The sequence below is a fragment of the Arachis stenosperma genome, chromosome 6 (genome assembly GCF_014773155.1).
Source record: "Arachis stenosperma cultivar V10309 chromosome 6, arast.V10309.gnm1.PFL2, whole genome shotgun sequence".
Taxonomy (NCBI): Eukaryota; Viridiplantae; Streptophyta; class Magnoliopsida; order Fabales; family Fabaceae; genus Arachis; species Arachis stenosperma.
Window position 1 is genome coordinate 16111778 of NC_080382.1, and position 18904 is coordinate 16130681.

Here is an 18904-nt window from a genome sequence, read left to right on the forward strand (position 1 = left end):
TGAATTATTACAACCTTTTTCATTTTCTCTAAAAGAAGAAAAGCAATGATAAACTGAATAATGGAATGCAATAATTCAGAAAAGGCCATTTCAGAAGCCAAGTTCCAACATGTGTTTAGGACTTTATGTGACTTTCCCTTCCATACACAATTATATTGATCGTGTCTCCTTGCCGTCTCTCTTTTTTTTCAACAAAAAATATAAATAATTTTAGGTTGAGACAAGAGGCTAAAATTTAAGAAAATAATTCTTATAAGAAGACAAGGGCATCAAAACAGATTAAATTTGTGAAGTATCTAGTTGTCTTTAAAAAGTAACTATTCACTACTCTTAGTTGTAGAATTGTGCACAGCAAATTAGGTTTGTTCTGCTGCCTATTTGGACTGTTATATTTTGCTTTGTCTTGAATTGTGTAACTCTTTTTCACTCCAAAAAATAAAGTTCTTTTTCTTTGGTTCAAGGTTCAACCAGAAGAAGAATTTTAAAATAAAAATAGTCACAGTAATGCATACACCAACCACTCAATTCTCAAGTTTCAAGTGCATAGATTTGGACTAAAAGGTTAAAAATAACATGCTGTAAAGTAAAAGGCATGTTAAAGCATCATAGGCCCCCAAAACAAAGTGAGCATTGATTACCTAGGTTTGGTGTCCACTTTGAAATACTCAACAAACACACTCATCCAAAAGGTCTTGTGGAAATGCAACAAACAAGGTGCCAACAAACAGTATATATAGTATCTTCTTAAATGGTACAAGTACTACAATAATTGCTCTGTACACAGTTCCTACTTCCTAGTACTCTTTTGTTCATGGTCCATGGATTTAGTGTAAAGTAAAAGATAAAGTCACGTCTCAGTCACTCTTTCTAGTGCAGGGGTTTGGAAGAATCATTTTCTTCTAAAACATATTATAACTAGAACCAGTGATTGCATCATGTGTGAGTTAAGCAGTACATCTTATGATCTCTTCCTCCCTCTTTACCAGTTCCCACTTTGCAACAAGATTTTCATTTAAGATGTTTTTTTCCCCGACATTGATTGAAAAGGATAGACATTAATTGAGAAGAGATAAGCATTGATTGAAAAGGATGGACCCTCTGAATGCAAAAATATTTGGTCGTTGCTGCTGTTGATTAGAGAAACAGCATAGTTTATGGAGGCTTAATTATTGCAGGCACTGCCATATACATTGTACACCAGCATAATTTTAAAACTCTGGTGGAAGTGGAACACACAAGTAATAATTTTGATGTGAAATTGGCATGTTATGTTGGTAGGATATGATAGAGCTAAAAAGATTGGACAAGAATTAACAATGGCCTTCTTTCCTTGCAGAGAATAATAAATCAAGCACATCACACTATGTTAATCAGAATAATTTATATAAAGAATTGTTGATTCAACCAAACCAAACAAGTAACAATACACAGCTCTTCTACACAAAATGGAGAGGGAAAATATTGAATGTTACATGTCTTACTAGCCATCATGCTCTTTATCCAACATATAAAGAAAAGGAAACTCAAAAGAAAGAAGATGATAAAAAGAAAATGGTAGAGAATAGAAAATAAAAAAGTTCCTCAACCACTTGATGATATTTCTTTAGTACAAAGTATATATATTGCAGTTCCACTGGTCCACCTCCACCTCTTGCTCTCCATGATTTAGAAACATTTTCTGTGAACGATTGATGGCCCAGATTCATCGTATTCTGCCTTTGCAATCCACATCTGCAAATGGAAAAGGAAAATTGAAATATAAAAAATATTCAGAAAGGATGACATGGAATTATGCCCCAAAAGCACAAGGAAAATATAAAACATAAAACATTCTTTATAACTCTGATTCTCTTGATCTCTAAGTATTCTGTTAGTTGTATGGTTTTCTTGAAACAAAGTCTATTGAATGATTTGCTCTATGTAACTATGGTGATGCATTATTTTTACCTGTTGGAATGTGCTAAGGGATGCCAAAATGGAGCCTCCAATCCAAACACTGTACTTCCTCTCTGGTGGTGCTACAACCTTAATTTTCATGCTACTCGGTGCCAATGCTGTAATCTCCTTGCTCATCCTGTCAGCAATGCCTGGGAACATAGTGGAACCACCACTCAAGACAATGTTACCATAGAGATCCTTCCTAATATCAACATCACACTTCATGATCGAATTATATGTGGTTTCATGGATTCCAGGAGATTCCATCCCAATCATGGATGGCTGGAAGAGAACTTCAGGGCATCGGAATCTTTCAGCTCCTATTGTGATAACCTGTCCATCTGGTAGCTCATAGCTCTTCTCAACAGCTGAGCTAGTCTTCGCAGTTTCTAGCTCTTGCTCATAATCAAGAGCAATATAAGCTAGCTTCTCCTTCATGTCTCTCACAATTTCACGCTCAGCTGATGTTGTGAAAGAGTATCCACGCTCAGTCAAGATCTTCATCAAGGCATCGGTGAGATCACGCCCTGCAAGATCCAAACGCAAGATTGCATGCGGAAGAGCATAACCTTCGTAGATAGGAACTGTGTGACTGACACCATCTCCAGAGTCCAAGACAATACCTGCATAAAACAGAACAAAACAACATCAAATCCATTTCAATGCCAACACATACCTTATTACTATTAAAGAGAAAGCTAATCCTTCAAATCACATACATCATTCAAGAAACAATCCCTTCACTCATTATAAAATAAACATAAAGTTTGAACTGTGACATCTTCAAACTACCTCCCTATAAGGCTATAACAAAAACTAAGACCACAACAATATACATACTCATGTTCATGTCCCATAAATTCTGTGCTGAATTATCAAAATAACAGATTTTAAGAAGATCTACACATGCATCATCATCATATACTGACACTAAACAGAGGAAATTCGACACTGAAGATTGATTACCGGTTGTACGGCCACTGGCATAAAGGGAGAGAACGGCCTGGATGGCAACATACATAGCAGGAGTGTTGAAGGTCTCAAACATGATTTGTGTCATCTTCTCACGATTGGCCTTTGGGTTGAGGGGTGCTTCAGTGAGCAGCACAGGGTGCTCTTCAGGAGCCACACGAAGCTCGTTGTAGAAGGTGTGATGCCAGATCTTCTCCATGTCATCCCAGTTGCTCACAATTCCATGCTCAATTGGGTATTTGAGAGTCAAGATACCTCTCTTGGATTGAGCCTCATCACCAACATATGCATCCTTTTGTCCCATCCCAACCATCACACCCGTGTGGCGCGGACGACCAACAATGCTAGGGAACACAGCTCTTGGAGCATCATCACCAGCAAAACCAGCCTACCAACACAAATCTCAGACATCTCAAGACTACATACCAGTCACCAGATTATGCTATATACCCTTAATTGCATGTTTTGAGTAATCTTGGTAACACTATCATCTTAAGTTATACTAAATATATGAAATATTACAACAACAATAACAATAAAGCCTTTTCCCAATACATGATAATCCAGATTAACAAGACAAAATGGTAAAGTTTATGATTTGAAAAAGGCTCAAGCTTGATCCATACATACCTTGACCATGCCAGTTCCATTATCACAAACAAGGGGTTGAATATCCTCAGCATCTGCCATTTTTGTTTATTGATTGCTGCAAAAAGACACCAAATTTGCAGAAAATAAGACAGTATGAAAAAGATTAACCAAATTATGTCCCTGATCATGAAAACTACTATGACACTAAGAAACCAACCAGTGCATGGATTAATAAAACATCAGAACGAGCGAACAAGAAAAATAAAATGAAATTATGTTTGTAATTGAAAGGGGGGAAAAAGTACTAAATGAACTCACCTAGGAAGAATAAAACACAAGAATTAAGGTTAAATGGGGAATGTGTGTGTTTGTGTTTGGATTGAAAACGATGAAACAAGTGTGAGAGAGAGAGAAAATAAAAAAGGCTTATGCGTGATTCTCTCACAAAGTTAAAGTGGAGTACCCGCCCTTATATATGGTTTTCAAAAAGAGGAAATGAGTCTCTGGCAAATGAAATTCGTTTGAAATGAACATCAAATTCCATGTCGCGTAATCTTGGCCGTCTGTTTCGAATATCTCATCCACGGGCCACATTTATTGTTGGAAATAGCTGGCACTTATATCCTTTTCTTAGAATGTATGTGTTTGCATGAAGTATTGAAGAGTGAATCTTATTTTTTATAACAGTTCAAATTTTTAAATATAAAATATTGCATTTAGATATTTAATTCAAGTATTCCAGCATTTTTCTCTAAATTTAAATATGAATCGTTTTATTTAAAGACTTTAAAGTCTAAATAATTTGGTCATTTTTATTTTCACTTTTATAAAAGTAAAAATAAACAAAAAAAAAATTATCTGGTTGAATATTGTATAAATATTTTTAATGAAAATATCTCTAAAAATTACAAAAATAGAAACGAAATTTTCAGTTCTCTTATGAATTTAATTTTGATTTAGCATAAATATAAAATAATTTTATACGTGCATCTAATTTCGTAACAAAATATTTTCATTTTCGTTTATGTCATGAACAGTGTGTTGATTCTCTCATGGAATTTGTAATTATTATTGGGTTAAATATTCACACATATTTACAACTGCATTTATTTTATGTTTGATATTTATTAAATTAATACATTTCATAAAATATATTTTATTCTTTTAAATTAACACTAAAACTACATTTTAGAAATAGACTAACCAAATATATTTTTATTGTTTTTTACGCTTAAAAACATATTTTAACAAATTAATCATATTTCTTAAAATATAAAAATAACTGTTTTAAGAAAAAAACAAAAGATAAAAATATTTTCACAAATTAATCTGTCCTAGTTTGCCTATATGGCTGTATATTCCATATTCCATAATTTCTTTCTTTGCTTTTTTGGTACATTGAATGTATATGAATTTAAAGCAAGTTTTCATTATTTAACATATGAGGAAACGAAAACGAATCCATGAATAACTAATTTCTTATTACATTATTGGAAGGATGAAGACAATGTCTTTAATTAGGAGTGTCTCTATATGGTCTATAGTTTTATTAAATTGAATACATATAAAAGGCATTGATATTCTCAACATTTCAAGAGATAGCACCAAACACTTTTACTAAGAAATTCAGTATAATCCAAATCAGATTATACAAATTCTTACATTAGAAAAAATTAAATGTTCATTCCTTTCTTTTCTTTTTTACATATATACCATCTTGTCACAATTTATTCATTACATTCAAGTAACACAAATATATATGGAAAAAGAAAAAGAAAAAGGAAAAGAAAAAGCAAAAGCCCCAGTACCAGCCCACAAATATAAACATAAAACATTATAGTACTATACAGTAAAGTGAGCTGGACATAATGATCATATGATGAAAAAGTTACAAATGGGCTCAAGTTTTTTTCGGAATTTATATATAAAAATAATGATTAAAGATTATTAAATAGTTTATTATATTTAAAAAAATTATTTAATATAACATACGTCTATATTGTATTTATTATTTTTATATAAAAATAATTTTACGTGACTAGTAATTTAAATAAATTTTTCATGTAATTTTTGAAATGAACTTTACAGCGGTGAATGGTGATGAACGGAGTGGGAGTAATGATACATGGGACGGTGCAAAAAGCGATAGAAGTGGGCCCAACAACTCTGTTTGCAACTGTCCATAGATCATGTCGGGTGTGTTTGCTTGTGTGATATCGCATCCACTCAACGCTTTGGTGTACCCCGTCGCTACGATTGGATCCTTCCATTGACTGATTGAATCTGATGGTTGTTACAAGTTCCCGCGGCGATAAGTGAAGACGTGCAGTGTATAACGCCAACTAGACAGACAACGTGGTATCCCGTTTCTGACAATCCTCGATCACCGTTGACAACTTTTTCTGATTTTACTTTCTACCTTTTTATTTTATTTTCGAAGGTATTTCTATTTGAGTAATAATTTAGAGAAACTACGTTTGGGAGGGAGAGGAAAGCCGAGAGACCCATTTGAGTAGATAGAAATTGGGGGCACAGAAATTAAATTAAATTTTTATATTATATTTGATATGAAATATATTAAATTAAATTATGTGTTAGTATTATATTTAAGAATTTAATTTTAATGTATTAATACCGGTGTAATTATATTTTTTTGGATGATTATTCATGCGATAAATTATTTTATATTGATAATATATTAATATATCAACCTGATAAACTCAAACCTTAAAAGATCACGGCGACCATCCAACCTATGAAAGAGTAGCCCAGCCAACCAAGGTGACACTCGCAGGGAGATGATTGCCGATCTAACGGAAGCAGGCCATTTGCAGGCCTAGACAAAGACACAAATTGAATAATCCAAGAGTTGCGCCACCAGATGTAGTTTCTAGCGAGTAGAGTCGCCACCAACAAACACTACCAGTCAGAACACACCGATAAAGTGATTTTTCAAACTAATTCCCGTAGAGAATACAGATCAAAAACCTACGCTAGACTACGATTGCAGAAGGAGTAGGAACCGTAACAGATTCTAGGAATTCGACCCCGTCGAGATGATCGCGGCCAGAGAAACTCCAAACGGCCCACCGAGAAATTTAAACGGCCCACCAAAAAGATCCAACTCATTTTCATATAATAATTAATAACTGTTAGATAATAATTTTGTCAAATTTATTAAATCATTTAATAATTTTTGACTATCAAATTCACATAAAAATAATTGCATGTAAATTTTTACTTATATCCTAAACAAAAGTTTATTTTTAGTGACTTTGTACTAAAATTGTTTGGTAGACTAGTATAATATTTATTCAAATTAATTGTTGTAATATTAATTTCTTAGAATTACTTTATTATTTATACTATGTATTGAAATTAAATTCCCTATATATTTAAAATAAGTTGATTTTACTATTATCCAAAATGATTATATAAATTTTTTTTTTTGCTAATCTAAACCAAATGCAGATCACTCTTCAAAGGCAATACTTTGAAGTTTTGCTAATTAATATCCTAAAAGCATTAGTTAATGATACTGAATAAATAAACTTTTATTAAAAGTATAAAATCAATGTTGGTTTTCAAAATTTTTATGCATTCACGCATTGAAAAATCAAAAGTTTTTATTTTATATATTGACTATTGATTATAATCTTAAGCACTTAATAAATTTTACATTGGTCAGATTAGATTGTATATAAAAAAATTAAATAAAAAAGTAGTTTTTACTTTTAAATATTACACATATTAGTATTTAATAAGATAAAACTATAACTTTATTATTTTCTAAAATACCATTTTACATTTTAAAATTTAAAAGATTGACTTGTCTTCTGATTTTATTAAAAATTAATTCTTATGTAATATTTTAGTTGAATCAGCTAACAAATAAGGGACACTTATACTAATTAAAAAGAGTAATTTTGATGTTTTTAATATATTTTAATACATTAAAAACACATTAGAAATATAAAAATTTAAAGTCTTATATATTTGATTTGTGATTTATGTCTTTTTTTATTTTATGAGAATACATAAAATAATTTTATACGTGTATTTAATTACGTAATGTCAGATAAGTAAAAATAATTACTTTTCATATTAATCGCGTAAATGGTCATCCAAAAGAATAAATGTGATTATACAACTGTATACAATATTTTACACTATCAATACATCAAAATTAAAATATGTGTTTATTATGGTCTTTTTTAATTTTAAAAACTATTTTATTAAATATAATTACAGTATTTTTGCTCAATGAAAATCATTTTTAATTTGCATGCTACAACTTTTTAAATTATTTTTAAATAGTAAAAATTTTAGAATAAATCCCTAACCCTCCCCCTAACAATGTCACAAATTCTCATTTTGTACCTCATCGATTGAAAAATAATATTGCAGTTCCTTACAATTAATTCCGTCAGGTATCATGCTCCTTCTATTAATGTCTCCGTCTAGATCTAACGAATTTTACCTACGTATATCGTTAACTCAACACATGTTAAGCAACCATTTAAAGAGACAAATCAGCTGGTGATGAGTTAGTAGAACACTACCAATTTACACATCTCAAAACGCTTTACTTCTTTTTAATTTCTTTTTCTTTCGTTGGTTGTTCATCCCATCATAATCACACCTCTTCACTCCACCCTAACTGCCACTATCTCACTTCCTCACCTCCATCATCATCTAACATTTGTCATTGTACCTCACTAATATCTTTTAATGTTACCACAAACTTATCCCCTCTTCCTCTATCATCTTCTTTCACCATATCTCTCTCACTCCACCTTCATTATGTCTAATTCTGTCTTTTATCCTTTATTCTTGTTGACGATATCACAATTTCTCAACTCTAACAAATAACAAAATCATCCGTTGCAACATTAATTTTTTTTTAAACAAACTAAAATATAAATTCAAAATTAATAAAATTTAAAAATTATCAGAACCAAAAGACGAATGGGAGAGAGAAAAGACCACAAAAACTAAGTGGAGTGAGATATAAATTTTAGAGTGTATTGTATTGTTGTAAGAATGAGTGAGACTATGAGAATAGGTCAAGGACAAAATTGAGAATTAGAGACAGAAGTAGACATGGTAAAAATAAGGTAAATGGTGACAATAAAGTAAGGGACTGAGGGTATAGTTTGAGAGAAATGAAGATGATAGAGTCGTGTTGATGGTGATAGCAATGTTTAAGATAGTAATAAAGTATATTGATAAAAGAAGAAAAAAAGAAAAAGAAAAAATAAAACAACAGCGTTTTAAATTAACGATAAATGTAGACAAGATCTGTTAGTTTTAAACAAAAATATTAACAGAAGAGCATAATATCTAATAGAATTAATAGTGAAAAATCACAATATTATTTTTCAATCACTGAAAAATAGAATAAAAATTTGTAAAATAAGAATCTCGCTAAGGAGTTAATGGAATATTTGTACAATATGTACAATGGGTTATTTATTTGGCCTAATATAAGTTAAAAAATGAACATTCAGGATAAAATACTACTAATTTCTCAAACATAATACACTCATACTATCCAGAATAACCATCTAGATACCAAGGATAATAAACATCTGATATCCTGCTGAATCGAACATCCTTATACCTCTATTATACATATTGTATAAATATTCCATTAACTCCTTATACTTCCTCGTAAAATAATTAGAAGCGGATTGAGATTTTACTCAAAATTTTAGGAACCAAATATTAGTTAAATCCTTTAAACAAATATGCTTGCATTGCCGCTTAATTATCTTATTTAAAAAAAGAATGCAAAATTTAAACCTAACACGTTTATAAAATATTGAGTATTAATTAGACATCCTGAACCCCTTCTTTTATTTAAGGGTTACTGGGTTCGTTTGCTTTTAAGATCGATTTGCACCATCACCACCACTACCACGAAAACAATGAACATCGGTGCCATGAAAGCCTCACTCTTGAGCTCTAATACCAACAATCTCCATTTCTCTCTTCGGGCTGCACTCTTTCATTCCACTTCTTTATTGGAAAGCAAACGGCGTAATTCCTTGGATTCTATTAGTTTTCCTTTTTCTTCGCTTAATCATACTCTTTCATTTGCCATTAGAATTCTAATTTACTCTCTTTTAATTTTCGCTTGTTTCTGATTCTCTATCAACTTTTGTCGACAATTTATGGAATTGTTGCAAAGCAAAATGTTTTTTTTATGATAATGATCCTGGAGTTTTAAGATTTTGCAATCTACACGGTTGATTTAAAAATGTTAAAGTGTTTGTTTGTGTTTTAAGATTAAAAAAATTGTGTGGTGTTGAATTTTGGTAGAAAAATTGGTAAGTTTGGAATAATATTTGTAAAATTTTTTAACTTTTTTTAGTGTCTTGAAAATCATTTTTACTTTTGGGACAAAATTTTCATTTACAACACAGTTAGTCTGCATGGTGAACTGAAATCTTAATTATGGTGAATCGAAATCTTAATTATGGTGAAACAATTATATAGTGCTTAGGGAACAAAACAGAATATATTCGTCTAATTATTTTTAGACTCTTTTCTGCATACCGAACCGAACACATGCATATGGTGAATCAACTCTTTAGTACTTACCGAATCGAAAAATTACTCAAATTTACTGACAGTTACTCACACTCACAGTTACTCACAGTTACATATTATCAATTCAATTTAATTCAATTCAGATATAGATCACCTCAGTCCATTCAATTCACTTCAAATAAAATTAGCAATTTCATTCCATTGAATTCGATTCAAAATTCAATAATCCAAATCTTATCAAATTGATGCGTTTCGGAAGAATTATCCAAATCGCACTCATTCAATTGATTTGAAGTTGATTCATTCATTGTTTCAATTCAGAATAGCAGATCGAAGAAGAAAACGAAAAAAGAAGATGATCGACGAAACTAATTACGTTGAATTCAATCCAGATCCATAATGCAGAGAAGAATAACGCGAATAGAGGAGAAAAACGAATTTAATTAGGTTGAAGAAGAAGAAGGAGGAGAACAGGAAGAAGAAGAAGAAGAACAAGAACAAGAAGAAGAACATGAAAAGAGAAAGGTTTACGTTGAGAAAAGTTGATCACGCAAAATAAGGATTATGTTATATACGTTATATGAGGCGCGTGTAAAATAAACGAATGTGTGGGTTGGGAGAAACCCGTGGAGTGGAAAGTACTTGGATACCATCTATGTAATTTTTATATAGATGTAGAGCCTTTTCGTAAAAATTTGAAGTCTTATATATTTGATTTGCGTTTTATTTTATGTCTTTTTTTCATTTTTAAAATTTTATGAGAATACAAGTAGCTTTACATTTATGTCTATTGAATTTAATTTTGATATACTGTCAGTGTAAAATAATTTTATACGTGTATCTAATTACGTAATATCATATAAGCAAAAATAATTACCTTTCACATTAACTACGTAAATAATCATCCAAAAAAATAAATGTTATTACATTATTGTATAAAATACTTTATAATGTCAGTGCATCAAAATTAAAGTTGGTATTTATTATGGTCTTTTTAAATTTTAAAAACTATTTTATTAAATATAATTATAGTGTTATAATTTGCTCAATGAAAATCATTTTTAGTTTGCATGCTATAACTTTTTAAACTATTTTCAAACAGTACAATTTTAGAATAAATTCTTAATCTGCCCCTAACAATTTCACAAATTTTCATCCCGCTCCTCATCGATTGAAAAATGATATTACAGCTCCTTACGATTAATTCCGTCAGGTATTATTCCCCCTCTGTTAATGTCTCCATCCAGAGTTAACGAATCTTACCTACATATATTGTTAATTCAACATGTGTTAAGCAACTATTTAAAAGGGCAAATTGCCTCATAGTGAGTTAGCAAAACAGTGTCATTTTGCACATCTCAAAACGCTTTACTTCTTCTTTTTTTTTTTAATTTTTTTTCTTCCATTATCATCTAACATTTGCCATTGCACCTCACTAATACTTTTTAATGTCACCACAAATTTATTCTCCTCCTCCTTCTCCATCATCTACATTATTTTCTTTTATCATACCTCTCACTCCACTTTTATTATCACTTTCATTATGTCTAATCCTATCTTTCACCCCTCATTCTCGTCGATGATATCACCATTTTCTAATTCTAACAACAATAAAATTATCTGTTGCAACATTAATTTTTTTTAAACAAATTAAAAAATAAATTTAAAATTAATAAAATTTAAAAAACTATTATAGACAAGAGGGATGAATGGGAGAGAGAAAAAGAAAGAGAAGAGACCGTGAAAACTAAACGGAGTGAGATATGAATCTAAGAGTATATTATATTGTTGTAGGAATGAGTGAAATTATGAGAATGTATCAAGGACAAAATTGAGGATTAAAGACAGAAATAGACATGATAAAAGTGAGGTAAATAATGACAGTAAAGTGAAAGAATATGGTTTAAAAGAGATGAAGATGATAGAGTCGCGTTGATGGTAATAACGATGTTTGAGATAGTAATAAAGTACAGTGGTAGAAGAAGAAAAAAGGAAAAAAAAAAGAAATAAAACAACAAGGTTCTGAATTAACAATATACATAGAGAAGATATGTTAATTTTAAACAAAAACATTAAATAAAGAGTATAATATTTAATAGAAATAATAGTAAAAAATTACAATATTATTTTTTAATTACTAAAAAACAGAATAAAAATTTGTAAAATAATTGGGAGCGGATTAAGATTTTACTCAAAATTTTAGGAACCAAATATTAGTTAAATCCTTTAAATAATTATGCTTGCATTGCAGGCTTGCAGCTTAATTATTTTGTTTAAAAAAAGCATGCAAAATTTAAACCTAACACGTTTTTAAAATATTGAGTGTTAATTAGACATCCCCCAACCCTTCTTTTGTTTAAGGGTTACTGGGTTCGTTTGCCCCTTTGAAAGCATCATCGTTCATTGCTTTCAAGATCGATTTGCACCATCACCACCACCACCACGAAAACAATGAACATCGGTGCCATGAAAGCCTCACTCTTGAGCTCTAACACCAACAATCTCCATTTCTCTCTTCGGGCTGCACTCTTTCATTCCACTCCCTTCTTGGAACGCAAACGGCGTAATTCCTGGGATTCTGTTAGTTTCCCTTTTTCTTCGCTTAATCATACTCTTTCATTCGCCATTAGAATTCCAATTTACTCTCTTTTAATTTTCGCTTGTTTCTGATTCTCTATCAACTTTTGTCGACAATTTATGGAATCGTTACAAAGCAAAATGTTTTTTTTATGATAATGATCCTGGAGTTTTAAGATTTTGCAATCTACACGGTTGATTTAAAAATGTTAAAGTGTTTGTTTTTGTTTTAAGATTAAGAAATTTGTGAGGTGTTGAATTTTGCTGTTTAGGCCTTTTCTATTTAGGGGGTGAAAGCATTGCTTAATTGTTATATTGCAGAAATGCAACCATTACTCGAGAAGGTTTAGGAAAATGCATGGAAAGCAAAGAATAATTCGCAGTATGAATGATTATGCAGAGTTCCTATTTCAGGTTCGTGATGCTTGTCATGCTTGCACAATTTTTCAATGCACGGATAACAAACTTATCTTGATATTCTCTTATTCATCTCTGTGTCCATTTGTATGTGCTTTTCTCATTCTTCACAACAAATTGAGACAGATGGTCAAATTTGGAACCGGATAACTCGATCATATGGTTGTCAATAAGACTCTTGATCATTTATTCATTTTAATCTTGCTGCAGTTATTCATTTCTATTTGCATTTCTTTGGACTTTGATTTTGTTGTGTTTTATGTTTGTTATTTTGACTGGATTTAATCATCCAAGGGTGCTACAACCCCTACTTGCTCACTTTGCCAACTTGTGTACTTTAGAGGAGTTTCCATCCTAGAAATAATACTTATGAAGGGTAACTGGAACAATTTATACAATACCCATCGTTTCCCTTCACATTTGTTCCATTCTAGGTTATATTTCATTATTTCTGCAATTAAATTTCTATCAGAATGAACATGATTTCTGACATTCTTAAGTTCTGGCAATACGATTAGTGACTTAAGTTTTTATGTATATATCCTTTTATCTCCTTTAACTGTTATAATGTTCAAAATGCTGTGAAATGATGAGATGGCCTCTGTTTATACACATTAATTATGGAACTCTTTGCTAAAGTTGGTACTTCAGATTTTAGGGTTATTTGGATGACCTTTCATGCTCTCAGCTCTCCTTCCCATCTTATCTTTACTAGTACCTATTATCATCCATCTACTTAGGTCTTCTCTGTATGAACTGTGTTGGTCATAGATACTGTCTAGGAGGTTCCTCTGCTTCTAATCTTCCATGATTATCATTAGTATCTCTTACGAAGTTGCATCTAAAGTGGTTATGGTTGCTTTCTTTTCTGTATGGTTAGAGATGGAAGCAAGATATTGATGATGAGGATGATCCATCTTCAAGTAGGGGGCCGTCATGGTTTAGAAAGCAATATACCGCTGGAGCCTCTGGAAAGCACAGGAATAACGGTCAAGGAAGTCATCGATACAGAAGTAAGGGCGTCTGAAATACTTATGGTGTCATAGAATATTTCATATGTATCATATAGTTGTACGCTGATTTCTTCTGTGGAAATTTTCTAATCGAATCTGGTCCGGGAAACTTACTGTCTGCACAAGTAGAATTTTGAGAGATTAAAGAGCCAGAGACCATGAATTAATTTGATTTGATGATTTGATCTATCATCATAAGCTTTCTTAAATGAGGACCGAATTTCAGCATTTCTGTTTTTACTTTTAATATAAAATATAACATTCCAGATGGGATATAAAGCATATTGTGGAGTCATTACTAAATGCAGTCAAACTTGATTTCTTTAGGAGATCCATTCTTTTGTGAAGATGATTTCGATATTGAAACCATTTTCCGCTCTACCTTTGGTGGGAATAGATACCACTACTGGTCCTTCATCAATGAGGAAAATCCTCAGTGGAGGAGGTCTGCACGCTTTTCTAATTATGAGAAATCTTGGAGCTGGAGACATCGGAGTGAAAGCGATTATGACTCTGCATCCGAGTCTGATAGTTTACATTCAGATTTAACTACAGATAGATTAGCCCTTGGATTGAGTCCTTCTGGTCCTCTGAAACTTGAAGAAGTGAAAAATGCGTAGGTTCTTAATTCTTCTTCTGTCCCTTTCCCTTCACCAAAATGCTAGGTGGCCAAAGTTACTGTTTTTTTTTTTTGTGTTTTACTTATGATATTACCATTTTTGTCGTCAGGTATCGCGTCTGTGCTCTAAAGTGGCATCCAGATCGTCATCAAGGCTCTTCCAAGGTGTTGCCAAGCTCTAACAACTGATTATATTCCCCACTCCTTCCTTGTTCTTTTCCTTACTCCAGATTTTCTATCAAATTTTATGATCTATTTTACATTCTGTATATTGGTAGGGTATAGCGGAGGAGAAATTCAAGCTCTGCAGTGCGGCTTATCAGTCTTTATGTGATAAGCTGGCCTTGGATTAAGGATGCTCCTCATGTATGTATTTCCTTTTCTAGAATTTTCCATTCTCTCTGTTCACCTCATGTAACATTTGTTTTCTCTTGATAAATTTCTTGTATTTTCAAATGTTTGGCAGAGAAGCTTAAATCCCTAGGACTTGAGTGGTCAACAGTGAGGCCTTTCTCCAAGAGAGCTGGTGTATGTTTGACCATGCTAATTTAACACAAGGAGCTTCCTTTCTTTGTATTTCTAGTTTGTTGATTAATTTTATTAGATAATAGTGGAAATAATGTGTATACTATTTCACAATTACAAATGTATCATTAATAATATTAACATTTTTTTTCTCGGATGTATTTAAGTTATATTTGTTGTACTGCATTAAGCAGCATATAATTCTCAAAATCTCCTAATGGTTACATCCCTTTGTTGATCGATATGCTTTCTTCGTTTAAGAAGGGGACATCCAATTGTGGCTTGGAGCAAAAGCGAATATTCTTATATTAACAATTTAATGTGTTCTCCTCTGTCTTTCGCTTATTAGCAGGGAATATTTTTGTGGGGAGAAAGAAAAAATAATTTAAAGAAAGTCAAATCCTACAAAATGAGGGAGGGATTATGGTTGAAAGAGAAACTTCTAATTTTTTTTTTGTTTAATTGATAACCACATTTGAATATTCAGGCTTATTTTTTTACTTTGATTGATCCGACATTAACAAATTCACTGATAGAGAACTAACTTGAGTTGGTCGAGTAATTGGTCAATTAGTTGTTAGAATTCAAATCTTGTTTTATGTATGTAATGACTCGATAGCGTGCAACTAACTATTCCTTCAACCAACCGTTGGTTAGGGGGATATGGTTATATTGTTAACCCTTCATTAAAATTAAATAATTAGAAAATTTATCCGAAATTTGGGATTGGCGTGAGTGTAGCAGATGAGAAATGAAGCATGAAGTAGTAGCAGGAGAAGAGGAACATTGAATGGTGTGGGTTCCAAAATAGAACCTTTGATCCTTTGAGAGAAGCAGAAGAATGCTGAAAGCTATTCAGATACGTGGGTGTGTTACCCTCCGTTGTTGGAGCCTCAAACAACCCCTTTCCTTCATTTCTATTTCATCTTCTTTCAATTCCAAACCCTTTTCCTCATTCTCCCCAATCCCATACCCTTCCATCGATTCTTCCACGCCCCGACCTCGCAGGCTTCGATTCACTCCCTTTCACGCTTCATCATCACCACCACCCCCACCACTACTTCATTCTGCTGTGAGTTTTCTCTCTCGCTTTTTTACCCTTTCCTAATGCTAAAGATTCTGTCAATTTAAATTTCAAAGATTGGATCTTTTGAGAGAATTGGGATGAGGGGTTGATAGGTGCAGAGCTGATTTTATAATATTCCATATTCGCAATTGTACAAGATATGTTGTTGTTGCAACTAGTCACAAGTATTAAGATCTTATGCGAGAGCATGTATCTACATAGTTCATAATTGATTTAGCTTTGTTGCATAACAACTTAGGGTGTTCGAAACATCAAGTTCTGTCAGTGGTGTGGTGGTCCAACAAAGCATGATATACCTGATGGAGAAGAAAAATTGAGAGCCATTTGTACACTTTGTGGGAAGATTGCTTATCAGAATCCAAAAATGGTACCTACCTGAATTTAGCTTATCAGCTTCCTTTTGATGTCACTTACTATAAGCTTTAGGATTTATTGTGGAGGTGATGTGATGTGTTGATGGAGGTTAAGATATATACATATAGCATGCCTTATTGCTTTAATGAATTCTCTGACTTATGTCCAGAAAAGAATTATTTAATACACACAGGCACGTATTCCATTCATTGTGTTCATAAAAAAAGCAAAACACTAATTACTTGCTTATGAATGTGACATAATTTTTGGCTGGCGAAGTAGGTAGTCGGTTGCCTCATCGATCATGATAACAAGGTCCTTCTTTGCAAGAGGAATATTCAACCATCTCATGGCCTTTGGTAGGAATGGAATTTTTGAACAGTCTATTTACATTGATTCTGATCTCATTCATATTACATGATATCCCCCAGAACCATGTATGTATGTTAAAGATGCTAATGCATTCACTGTAAGCATGAAGCTTTTTCCTTATCTCATAGGAGCTATGTTAATTCAATTCCATATTTTGGTGTCAATAAGGACGCTTCCTGCTGGTTATTTGGAAATTGGAGAATCAGCTGTGGAAGGTGCTATAAGGGAAACGAGGGAAGAAGCAAACGCTGATGTGGAAGTTATTTCTCCGTTTGCTCAATTGGATATTCCTTTAATCGGACAAGTGAGACAGAAGCTTTGATTTATCTTCTTATTTATTTATTTATGGATATTCACTTTTCTAGTTTAAGAATTTGATAATGATTATGGCATGTTTGAGGCAGACTTATATGATATTCTTAGCAAAACTGAAGACACCCCACTTTTCACCGGGTCCAGAATCATCAGAATGCCAACTATTTCCGGTTGATGAAATACCTATCGATTCTCTATCCTTTTCATCAATGGTGGTTACCTTAAGTTTGGTATGATTCACATATTTCTAGACTTGGGCTGCTTTTACTTTCATTTTTTATTCTTTTGGTCTTTGCACACTCATACTGTGCATCTCATGTTGTTTGTGGGTCGTGGCTGCAGTATGTTGAGGATGTTAAGGCTGGAAAACCTAAATTCCATTATGGCATCATCAACAAAAGGTATTTTCTTCCTAAATACACTATGTTTCCGCAGAATCTTATGCATCATATATTTGAGAGAAGAAAGAATATTATTTTAGAAAGCAGTGATTCATTTGGACAAAGTTATGTTGGCCTTCTTAAGTACATGGATCTCAACTTGTTGCGTGGATTGGGTTGTCTCATGATTAGCAAAATTGCACAAAATGAACTAGAGTTTGCACTTTGCATCGTCATATTTTTTGCAGACACGTGAAATCAGTGAGTTTTCTTTTGAAGATGATCTTGTATACTTAATTGTAGTATGTAATTACTGCTCTTTACTTGTTTGGTAGTACAAGGCTTGTGTAAACTGTTTGATGGAATATTTCTGAAATTCTTGATCATGCTGCTTGATTTCAATCCGATGGTTGTTATTAGGCCCGGTACGAGTCCTTCAGATATTCATGCCTATACATTGGATCATCATATGCACTTGTGAGAAGGTAAATTCCCTATGGCATTTCATGTAAACCCTGTATACCATCATATGCATTTTCAGACATTTTGTTACGTATTTTAATTGTTGTCAATAATTAACTCCTAAACACCCAACTAGCATTACATCATTCTTACAAATCTTTCATCATGACTCAGTGATGATACATCCACAATCTTGCTTTAATCAATCATTTTGTTTGTTGCAGTACATTCTGGATATCTGAAGATTGCAAGTTGAAAAATCTGTCTTGAGTTCAGTACGCCTGCAGTGTTCTTTGTCTCTTGCAGTGGCCCAATACTTTTGTTTTTGTTATGTCAGACAGCACAGAATTTACCCAAATTACTCTCTTAACCCCAACATTGTTATGATGAGCAGCTGTTTCAACGTAAGGAAGAAATGTTGCAGTTCATGATCACTCTTAACTTCCTCAAGGGATGTTCTCAAAATGTGTAGTTGCAATCATGCTCACCCTTAACTAGTACTTTAGAACAAAGATTGACAACTATTGTATCTCTATTGGAATTGTAAACACACATGTTCATTTAGATAAATCAAATTCTTTTCGGATTTCTCTGTACAAAGAAGCCAATTCTTGAAACTGCATTCTTTTAGCCTGCATGATGCAATAAGTAAATAATATAATTATGGCTTAATCTTTTGCTAAAGAGAATCTCTTTATAGGCTAGTAACTTAGTAAGTTAGGTATGA

At 32.3% G+C, this 18904-nt stretch overlaps 3 protein-coding genes across 6 annotated transcripts; 2 read left to right on the forward strand and 1 right to left on the reverse strand.

Moving 5' to 3' along the window:
* Positions 1 to 1362: 1362 nt before the first annotated feature.
* On the reverse strand, positions 1363 to 4034 carry LOC130933404 (actin-3). The gene is made up of 5 exons (XM_057863011.1): positions 3820 to 4034; positions 3541 to 3616; positions 2905 to 3298; positions 1948 to 2561; positions 1363 to 1731 (listed from the first exon to the last, which is right to left on the reverse strand). The coding sequence occupies exons 2-5, from the start codon at positions 3598 to 3600 to the stop codon at positions 1666 to 1668; spliced, it is 1134 nt and encodes a 377-aa protein (XP_057718994.1). The 5' UTR covers positions 3601 to 3616; positions 3820 to 4034; the 3' UTR covers positions 1363 to 1665.
* Positions 4035 to 12379: 8345 nt separating this feature from the next.
* LOC130935805 (uncharacterized) lies at positions 12380 to 15377 on the forward strand. Its single transcript, XM_057865708.1, has 7 exons — positions 12380 to 12636; positions 12955 to 13047; positions 13931 to 14063; positions 14391 to 14679; positions 14793 to 14847; positions 14961 to 15048; positions 15149 to 15377. Exons 1-6 carry the CDS (start codon positions 12508 to 12510, stop codon positions 15033 to 15035), a joined length of 774 nt encoding a protein of 257 aa, XP_057721691.1. The 5' UTR covers positions 12380 to 12507; the 3' UTR covers positions 15036 to 15048; positions 15149 to 15377.
* Positions 15378 to 15843: 466 nt separating this feature from the next.
* LOC130935804 (nudix hydrolase 23, chloroplastic) lies at positions 15844 to 18901 on the forward strand. Of its 4 annotated transcripts, none has more exons than XR_009067968.1 (8): positions 15844 to 16279; positions 16533 to 16661; positions 16931 to 17007; positions 17189 to 17324; positions 17425 to 17565; positions 17678 to 17976; positions 18136 to 18200; positions 18402 to 18901. XR_009067968.1 is itself a non-coding variant. In XM_057865706.1 (8 exons), exons 1-7 carry the CDS (start codon positions 16049 to 16051, stop codon positions 18194 to 18196), a joined length of 834 nt encoding a protein of 277 aa, XP_057721689.1. In that variant the 5' UTR covers positions 15848 to 16048; the 3' UTR covers positions 18197 to 18200; positions 18402 to 18838. The 4 variants fall into 4 exon arrangements, 2 of the variants coding, with proteins under 2 accessions (XP_057721690.1, XP_057721689.1); XR_009067969.1 differs by having other exon boundaries at positions 15845 to 16279; positions 17678 to 17736; positions 18051 to 18200; positions 18402 to 18899; XM_057865706.1 differs by having other exon boundaries at positions 15848 to 16279; positions 17678 to 17736; positions 18402 to 18838.
* The last annotated feature ends 3 nt before the right edge of the window (positions 18902 to 18904 follow it).